This window comes from Fundulus heteroclitus, chromosome 5, assembly GCF_011125445.2.
Source record: "Fundulus heteroclitus isolate FHET01 chromosome 5, MU-UCD_Fhet_4.1, whole genome shotgun sequence".
NCBI classification, from domain to species: domain Eukaryota; kingdom Metazoa; phylum Chordata; class Actinopteri; order Cyprinodontiformes; family Fundulidae; genus Fundulus; species Fundulus heteroclitus.
The window spans coordinates 42,510,907-42,521,404 of record NC_046365.1 but is presented as its reverse complement, the minus strand read 5'-3'; the positions used below and the strand labels follow the sequence as shown (position 1 = coordinate 42,521,404).

Sequence of the window (10,498 nt, the reverse complement as noted above, 5' to 3'; positions counted from 1 at the left end):
AACATAAAACAGCCAATATGTGGTCCCATTAAAAGGTGACTTACCATAAACTGTCAAAGAATAAGAGACACTTAGAGCTCGTCCTCTTTTAGAGTCGATGTTATAAACTCCAGAGTCGCTCTTCTGCAGGTCTGTGATTGTAAAGAGTCCAGAGTTTCTGTTCCAGTGAAGTTTGTTTTTGTATTTTTCCTCTAGAATCTGAAGTTTTCCTTCATACACCATAGCGATGTTTGTTCCTTCTAAAAGAAATCCTAATTCCAGCAGAGGATCTGGGAAAGTGACGTTTCCTCCAACAACTCCTGTCAAATTCCTCTTCAGTTCATCAGCAGCTGAGAATCTCATCATGGCTGTAAAACACCAACAGATGCAGTCAGAATAAAGTCTCCTGAAAACCTTCTGTTACTTTGTGACGTCAAATATTCCTTTAAAACATCAGCGTGCAGAACTGTTCCCCCCAAAGTCAGGACTTCTAGAGCCTTCAGCAGCAGCTCCAGCTCTCTGGGTCTCTGTGTCTCTGTGTCTCTCTGACTCTCCACTTCTGGCCTCTGGGCTTTCTGCCCGTTCCTCCAGGCTAAACAGCTGCAGTTCCTCCAGGCTGGACCGTTTTCTCTGCTCAACAGAGATCTTCACGTCTAACCTCAGATTATCAATCGGGATCAGGTATGGACTTTGACTAGGCCACTCCAACACATGTAAATGTTTCCCCTTAAGTAAGTAAGTAAGTAAACTTTATTTATATAGCAGCATTCACAGGATAAAAATCAATGCTTCACAATAAAATCAACCCTAAAACAATAAATAAGATACAAAAAAGATAAAGCCACTCGAGTGTTGCTTTAGCAGTCTGATTCGGGACATTGTCCTACTGGAAGGTAAACCTTCAGCAGCACAATGCTTTTACTAAATCAGCATTGCTGCGACAATGTTTTTCATCATATAGATTCTCCTACTGGCTCTGTTTAAATGTGTTTCTCTCCTAGGTGAAGCGGCAAAAGGAGGTTCTACTTGTCAGCATCAGTGAGGTTGTTGCTTCACCAGAGTTCAGACAGGATCCGCAGATGACATAATGGAAACAGCATTTAGTCAAATGAAACAAAGAACCTACAAAACAACAGGACAGCAGGGCAACAAGGAACAGGGCAATGAACCAGAGGTAAATGATGGAAGAACCAGTAAATGAGAAGAAGTGACCAAACAGCTTAAATACAGAGGGAGAGAGGAGTGAAGCCAAGCAGAGAAGGTGAATCAGATGATTATGGGTGACAGTTGAGAGCAAGTTAAGAAGCTGGGGGAGAGAACAATGACAGGCAGACAGAGAGGACATGTGACCAAATAAGACAGAATCGGGAACCTAAATAACTGATAACCATCTACATAAGGAACAATATAGACAAACACTATAAGGAAAAAAATAAATAATTAAATCATGATGCAGGAAATAACTAAATCAAAACACAAACATCCAAGGATCTCGCCACTACTACCATGAACTTCTTGACTTTTTCTCTACCATAGAAAGTACTCCTGGGTCAATGTGAGCTTCTGTCACACTGGATTTGTTTCCTCTGGGAACTGACGGTTGGTTGTTATGTTTAACAGGCCTGACCAGCCTGATGACTTCTGTATTAACTTGTCTGGTTCTGCTAGTTAGTTCAACAGTTCATTTGTCTTATGATGAGTCTAACTTGCCTTTCATGGCTCATGTATAAACCTAAAACTTCCAGACCAGTAGGTTAGCTCTTAATCACTTAATTTTTCCTCATATTTTTTTAATTTTCTCCGGCAGAAAACCAACATTTAGCTGCAGAGCCTTGATGCTGCTGCCAGACCTACAACTAAAGTCAAGCTAGAAAGTTATCTATGGTATTTATTTTCACCTTGAACAGTAGGTGGCGCTACTAAATGACTGAAAGTGATTTAAAAAGGCGAAAACATAAAAACAATGGAATATTTTTCTTCATAGAAAAAAGTTCTGTTAGCGTTCTGTTAGCTGTGACATCATCAGGGGAGGCAGATCATCCTCTATTACCATCTAATATAGAAAGTACTCCTGGGTCAATGTTAGCTTCTGAGCTTTCTGTGTCTCTGCTCTGTCTTCTCTAACATAGAAAGTACTCCTGGGTCAATGTTAGCTTCTGAGCTTTCTGTGTCTCTGCTCTGTCTTCTCTAACATAGAAAGTACTCCTGGGTCAATGTTAGCTTCTGTGCTTTCTGTGTCTCTGCTCTGTCTTCTCTAAGCCCCAGTGGGTGGAGGCAGATGAGCGTTCATACTGAGCCTGGTTCTGGTTCTGCTGGAGGTTCTCCTCCCTGTTAAAGGGGAGTTTTCCTCTCCACTGTCGCTTCATGCATGCTCAGTATGAGGGATTGCTGCAAAGCCATCAGCAATGCAGACGACTGTCCACTGTGGCTCTACGCTCTTTCAGGAGGAGTGAATGCTGCTTGGAGAGACTTGATGCAACCTGCTGGGTTTCCTTAGAGAGGAAACTTTCTCACCGACCTGGAGGATCTGATGGAATCAAAAGTGACTTTAGCAAATATTTATTGCGAGTTGGCGCTGTATATGGACCTTCTGTCGGTTAAATAAACTGAATTGAAATGAGAAAACAAAGGCAGACTAAACCAACTTTGGATCTCCACATATTCTAATGTGGGCCAGGACTGTTTTAATCATTAAAACCACAGATGTTGCTTTAAGAGCTGGGAGGTTACCATGCAGGGAACAGTTTGCATCCAGGATGGTGTTGAGGGTGGAGTAACCTTTACCACAATAGTTGTAGAGCATTACACAAGAAAAAGGTTCTGCCTAGATGATTGGGTTTAGAACACCCTGCAAGAAGACCCCAACGTTTGAGAGAGAGAACAACGACTCATTTAACAGCCTTAATTCTTCACATTAACCTTTTAACCATACTTTTGTAAAACCAAGTACTGATTAAAGCCAGGATGATATTAAAACGTTTTTTAAAACAGCCCAAAGGACAGCATCTCTTCACCTATTAAACCTTTGGGTGATGATAAGCAAAGTGATCAGGAAACTCTGAAAGATTCTCTAAATTTACGATAACTTTCCCTTCTTGCCTCCATGAGACCAGATTCCCTGAGCTGGACCAAAGACGGGATGTTGATGCTCAGGAGAACACGGCACCAAGCAGTTTATAAAATCCTAATGTTAGACTGGATCAAATACAGATGCATCCAAGTTCAGTTCAGCTGTGCTGGATTAATTTTTAGCCATTTTCTGTCAGTCCTGAATCTGCTTCATGTTTGTGTAAAATGAAGTTCTAAAGCAGAGGTCTTTACTCTATTTTATGAACAGAAACTTTATTCAAACCAGAAAGAATTTGAAATCATGAAGAATTAACCGCTCATTTTTACGTTAAAATCTAAAAGTTTTTGACAAAAGAATTTTCTTCCTGCAACAACTAAAACCTTTTTACATCCCTTCTTTTCTGCACATACTGATCAGTGGAAACTGGAGCAGTCAATTCACCACCAGGATGTTTGACTGCAGTAAATATTTAGTTTCTGGAGCTAAAAGCTTTCAGGCAAACAGCACATGATTATCCATCTGGTTTCATTTTTCCTGGAGCTGAACATCAAAGCATCTCCAGTAATCAGGTGAAAATCATCTCTGGTTCACAAACTGCTCAGAGTTTTAAAGACAGTAGATGTAATATTTGGACGTGCAGATCAACATGTGACAGTGGCAAAAGCTGGAATCACACCTTCAACTTTCTGACTGCTGGATGAATCCTCTTCCCATCTAGCTACAGTCACCTTAAAGTCCTTTTAGATCCTGATGAAGACATGTTTTAAAGTTGTGTTTCAAAGGTTCAAAGTTGAAATAAAGAATAATCTTTATTATCATTACATTATCCAAAATATTTTTTTGTAATTGCTGAGGATGTCCAATAAAAGTTAAAGAACAAAACAACTAGACTTCAGTTCTTATAATTGAAAACATTTGGTCTTCATTCAAAATGGTTTCCTCAATTCAAAGCTATTGCTCAGTTTGCGTTTGGGGATTTTGAAATTTCATTTTGGTCTGAAATTCCCCCAGAACTTGTGTTTGGAGAAAGTCCTTTTGAGTTCCTCAGATGTTCCTGCAAAGTAGGGCATGAGAATGATTTTGGTTCTCTTCCTTGTGTTCAGTGGTGCGTTTTCTGGATTTCCTTGCTGCCTTGACAAAAGTCTAGTGAGGATATTCACAGATTATATAATGCAGTTATTTTCTCTTTGCATCCTGAAGTGCTGAGAACTGCTGTGTGTCTTCCTTTTTCAGCTGAGCAGGTTTTTACATGTTTCCCCTGATGTTTTGATGTTTTATCTTTAGGAATGAGGTTGGAAGGCCTCCTTACCATCACCCTAATCTTCAACTTCCTCTACAGATTCTTTATTTGATTTAGTCAGGACTCTGAGCAGCTCCAAAACCAGAAAAAACACGTCAGTAAAATTAAAGGACTATTTTAAAACTAAATCTACAGGGTTATGAGTAAATTTAGGCTTAATTATGTTTTTGGCATATCGCAGGTTCTCATAAAATCACCATGATGATTTATTTTTAATCTAACTTCACCCCTGATCTCATTTGTCAGAGAAGCAAACTGACAAATGGGTCCAGTGCCCTGCTCCATGAGGATATGTTATAATTTAGCTTATTGATATTTAGATTGTTATACATTTGACTGATCACTGACCTCTAATCACACTGCAGCCTTTTTCATATATTTCCATCTTATAGCAGCAAAGAGAAGCTCTTCTTTAAGCTTCCTCTAGTTATTCATGTTTGAGGTTTCAAAAATGAAGTCAGAATCACAGAACCAAAGGAACCAGGATGGAGCTGAGCTGGTCGACACGAAGCACAACAAATAAAATCAGTATCTGCATAACCATCATGCTGTAGCTCCATTATCAAGCATCACAACGACCAAAGAAACAACCGCTGGCTGAAGTTCATTGATCTGTTCTGTCACTGCGTATTTCAGAACAACTATCCAATGCGTGTTTGTCCCAACAGATTAAACACTTTGGCCCTGGATGGTGTTTTATCATAGGATTATCATTGCATTGGATTAAAAATTATTTTCTTGTTGCGCCACACATTCATGCCTTCTTTTAGGCTGAAATCCCGCTGCCTGTAGATCCTACAGACCATCTGTCACCACAACGTTACACCCTTCAGCCGGGGAATTTGTTGAACCCGTCTGAGTCTCAACTCTCAGTGTTCTTGCCTATCTGGTCAATAAAAACTAATAATAGGATTGCATAGAAAATATTTTTGCTCTGCTAGAGGAACACTTACTCTGGAATAAAGAAAGGAAAAAAATCATTTAAGCAAATTAAACAAAGAGGCAGAATCTTTGCAGAATGAAAGGAGACAAAATAAACGATGTAGTAGAAGAACTCAACTTGTTCAGTTCTGACTTTGCTTCCCTCTGATCTCTACTTACAGATATATTTATTCACGTTTTTAATTATCTGTTGTGCAATAAGAAATCCCAGCCAGATGTAACCACTGTCTCATCATTTTGATCACTTAAAGGATTATTCAGCATCAGCTGCTTTCCAAACATCACCACCAGTGTCCTGTCATGTCTGCATTTTGACCAACATTTAAACACGTTGCTTCATTCTGTAATTACAGTAAAGACATGCGGTCTTGCTACCTGTGGTTAAAGTGTCACGAACCAGAAACCAGTTCCCCTGAGTTTTCTGCTTTGGTTGGTGCTAAAAGAACATTGGTGTAATATGTCTTTAAGAAGAAATTTAAGAAGTAAGAAGAAATTAGTCATGTAATCAGACAGAAACGTTTTAATGTGTTTCTGTATTCTCACATCAACTGCAGCGTTTAGGTTGCGTTTGATGCGACGGCACCTTAGTGATGTTTCACATTTCAACTCAGAATTAAAAGGTAGATTACAAACATCCTGCCTCTACCGGGCAAATTAAATCAAGGTGGAAGGTATGTAACTAGATCTATTTATCAGTTAAGCTGCTTTCTGCAGGGATGAGATTATCTGTAGAGAGGAAATGGATGGACAGCCATGGAAAACAAGGATGCAAAGCATTAAATTATATAATCATAGAAAGGACACAGATGCAGCACTCTGAACCTTTGAATCGATGTCAAGGGTCTATGATCTGTAACGTCTCTGCTTTCTGACTGAAATTAAAATTATACCTTAGCGGAAGTTACACCCTGCCGTTGGCTGTATTCATGTAAACAGTGTTATCTCTACTGAAAACACTGGCCTGGTTCCTGTTTATCAGATCAGGTCAGTCTAATTTACAAGAAACAAGTTTAAACAGTAAACAGACTAAGTGGAAAGTGGAAAAAATGAAAATATCCAAAGGCTTCTTTGGAAAAGCACCGGCCATTTTCCTCCAAGAGTTTCTTAGTTTCAATTGTACTCTTCTCTCCTGTTTTTTTTCTTCAGTAAAAACTGCACTCCTAAAATGGTAATGCAGGGTTCAGCACTGAGGACATTTATATTTTACTAACCATGCTGTATAAAAGTTAGGACATCTTCATGTCTGAGACAAACACTGTCAGATAAGAGACAAAAGCTTAGATGTAAGACTGAGAACAGGACAAGATCTGTGAAAAAGAATCAGGCCTCAGACGGAGCTGATTCAGAGAGCAGGATCCTAATTTAGGACATATTGTGAACATTATATAATTATATACTGTGGCTCCAGGGGGCGCTGTTGCTCCGCTGAGCATGCTTGACAACTTCAGGGTCTGCATGCTTCAGAAGACCCTGGTCTATGTAGGCTGGGGTCCTTCCAGCTGGAAGCCAGGAAGTGAAGGTCTAGTCTTCACCTGCTTTCTGCTGTCAGCGTAACTTATTTTGCCAAGTTATGTGATGAAGTAAAGCACAGAGCCGTGAAGAAGTAAAAAATTGGAGTTAGAACATTTAATTAATTTTTCTGTTGCTTATTTAATCTTTGAGGAACTTCAGCAGTTGTACCGTCGTAGCAGACGCTTGCTAAAGATCAGCTAATTGTTAATTTCCAAACATACTCTCCTGCTCTCATAAAACTCGTCTAGTTTAAAGCTTGATCTCAGCCAAACTGTTTTCCGAAGTAACAAACTAAAACACTGAAATAAACCAAACATAAACTGTTAGATTTCATCTGAGTGAATTACATCAGTTTTTAACATCCACTCAGTGGTGATGGCCAGCAGGAGTTTTGAAACAAGGTCGTTCTATCCGGGTATAGCGATCCTAGACAGCTAGCAAGATGAGCTGCCTGTTAGTGTAGCGGGGACGACATCTCTGAAAACATTTGAGCCCTTTGCGAATAACCAATAACTTGATAAACTGATATCTGAGGTTTACTCAGCTCCATTCAGGCTTAAAAATATAACAAAACTTAATTTTATGTCATTGGCAGTCCAGGCGGCTCGGCTGGTCGCTGAGGCAAAAACTCGGGCGTGGGAAGAGTTCAGAGAGGCCATGGAGAAAGACTTCCGTACGGCTTCGAAGCGATTCTGGTCCACTATCCGGCGTCTCAGGAGGGGCAAGCAGTGCAGTACCAACACTGTTTACAGTGGGGGTGGTGTGCTGCTGACCTCGACTCGGGACGTCGTGCGTCGGTGGGCGGAATACTTCGAAGACCTCCTTAATCCCACCAACACGTCTTCCATTGAGGAAGCAGAGCCTGAGGACTCTGGGTCGGGTTCTCCCATCTCTGGTGCTGAGGTTGCCGAGGTTGTTAAAAAGCTCCTCGGTGGCAAGGCCCCCAGGGTGGATGAGATTCGCCCCGAGTACCTTAAGGCTCTGGATGTTGTGGGGCTGTGTTGGTTAACGCGGCTCTGCAACATTGCGTGGACATCGGGGGCAGTTCCTCTGGATTGGCAGACTGCGGTGGTGGTCCCCCTATTTAAAAAGGGGGACCGGAGGGTGTGTTCCAACTACAGAGGAATCACACTCTTAAGCCTCCCTGGTAAGGTCTATTCAGGGGTTCTGGAAAGGAGGGTCCGTCGGATAGTCGAATCTCGGATTCAGGAAGAGCAGTGTGGTTTTCGTCCTGGCCGTGGAACACTGGACCAGCTCTATACCCTCAGCAGGATTCTGGAGGGGGCATGGGAGTTTACCCAACCAGTCTACATGTGCTTTGTGGATCTGGAGAAGGCATTCGACCGTGTCCCCCGGGGGATCCTGTGGGGGGTACTCCGGGAGTATGGAGTACCGGACCCTTTAATAAGGGCTGTCAGGTCTCTGTACGACCGGTGTCAGAGTCTGGTCCGCATTGCCGGCAGTAAGTTGGACTCGTTTCCGGTGAGAGTTGGACTCCGCCAAGGTTGCCCTTTGTCACCGATTCTATTCATAACTTTTATGGACAGAATTTCTAGGCGCAGCCAAGGTGTTGAGGGGATCCGCTTTGGTGGCCTTAGGATTGCGTCTCTGCTATTCGCAGATGACGTGGTCCTATTGGCTTCATCAGGGCGTGATCTACAGCTCTCACTGGAGCGGTTCACAGCCGAGTGCGAAGCGGCCGGGATGAAAATCAGTGCCTCCAAATCCGAGACCATGGTCTTGAACCGGAAAAGGGTAGAGTGCCTTCTCCGGGTTGGGGAGGATGTGCTGCCCCTAGTGGAGGAGTTCAAGTATCTTGGAGTCTGATGAAGAACCTTACTGACCTTTTATGTTGCTCTCAAACATCCGTGTTGTACTGTTAGCTTAGCATTTAGCACCGTTCAGCATTTCCTTTTTCTTTTCTGTCAGCCTGGGAACGTTTCTCCAAATGCTTTTATGTTTATCTTGTACATAAAGAGGGTCGCATGTTAGCAAGAACTCTGCATAAAATCTGCAAAAAACCAGGATGGGACCCTAAAGTTCTCAAACCAGACATTCTCCTCTCCAGAACAACACCTTGACATCCTGTCCATGAAGACCAGAAATAGAGTGGTAAGGAGGAAGAGCCCTGATGGAGCACTTTGATTTTTGTGGACTCCGTCCTGTTCATGCAAGGACCAGAAAGCACTTCTGAGTTTCTCCAACACCACACCCTCACACAACATTCCCCACAAAATTAATCAGCTTTGTCCATGACCACAAAACGCATGCAGAAAACTAAATTCCCAAACCCCTTCAGCTATTCTGCAACAACAGAGATCTGTTTCATTAATCTGGAGCAATGAAGAAAACCCCAGTGGTCGTCCTGAAGCTGAGGGTCCATAACAGTCTATCAGCTGTAATCCTCATCTCAGTTCTGATCCATGCCACTCTGATCTGATTGTTCTTCCAACACCTTCCCCAAATATCTTAGGAGAACTGTTTCTACTATCTAGAACCTTAATATCTAGAACAACTGCAGCTCAAAAACCAAACATCAAAGCTCAACTCTTCACTGTTTTCATGTTGCAGATCAATCCTAAAATAACCTGAAGAATAAGACCTTGATCTGTACAGCTTGGTAGCATCAAACTTGTTTTCTTCATTTTTAGTCTGTTTGTTTTAGCCTCTTTAAAATATATGAATCCTTTACTACAAAAACAGCAGGTTGCTGCTGATTGGTTGGTTTGCCTCTTGAAGAACTTAACTTCTTTCTATGAATCAAATGGAAGTAAACTCTTTTAATCTCCAATGATGAGTTATCAACTCACCACCAAACCAAGATTTCAACCAGCAACCTTTTCACTAGAGGTGACAGAACAAAACCTTTAAACCTACCAACACAACCAGATTTAGAAAAGATAATGTATTTTTTTGTCGCTTTTAAAATTATTGAAATCGCTCTTCAACAAAAATCCAAGTCATTCTAGTACAAATCTTTAGTTATTTAAAAAATGCTCCCTGCTAAAAGAAACAACTGTATACTTTCACATTTTAACAACCAATCACACAAAGGCTTCAAGTCATCTAGAAATAGTCATTTTAAGCTCAGTGATGCTGTAAATATTTGCACATCTTCTAAAATGACTTCAAGACATTTCCTTTTTGAACTGCAGATTTTTGGAGATTAAAACTATTTAGACTTTAATTAAATATGAAGTAAACTATTTAAGCTTCTTAAATAGTAAATGTACATGGAGGAGAGTTGGATGACTTACCTACTAAGCACATAAATATGATGTAATTCTCCATAATTACATAATTATACTTTTCTCTTCTACATGTCCAGCGCAGTGTCTCTCCTGAACGTCCTGAAAACACAATCGTCTCTGCTGCTGCTGCTGCCGTAGACACATTTTGTCTAAGGCAACAGTGCTCCCTGTGGTGGAGGAGAGAGCCAGAGCTTTGACAGAACCTAAGCTATTGTAGTTAGTTAAAAAATTACAAATCTATGTCCTGTGTTTTATCATGATCTACTACTTAAAGACAAATTATTCAAATATTTATTTGCTATCGATCAGGACCATAATTCCCAGTATTATTAAGTATTATTAGTGCAGAACGTCTCAGCTGCTTCCTGTAGGGGAGGGGGCTCCCTGAGCGCCATTGATCCTGCAAATAATGACCCAGTTCACATTAAACCTTTTACTAAAAGC

The 10,498-nt window shown here is 41.1% G+C and overlaps 1 protein-coding gene across 1 annotated transcript in view; it reads right to left on the bottom strand.

The window, feature by feature from the left end:
* The window catches only part of LOC105923642 (CD48 antigen), an 86,935-nt gene extending 76,753 nt beyond the window's left edge, over positions 1–10,182 (bottom strand). The window contains exons 1-2 of the mRNA XM_036137626.1: positions 10,061–10,182; positions 45–347 (exon numbers count right to left, since the gene is read on the bottom strand). Of these exons, the coding sequence (XP_035993519.1) occupies positions 45–347; positions 10,061–10,094 (337 nt within the window). The 5' untranslated portion in view covers positions 10,095–10,182. The remainder of the gene's footprint in view (positions 1–44; positions 348–10,060) is intronic.
* Between the last annotated feature and the right edge of the window lie 316 nt (positions 10,183–10,498).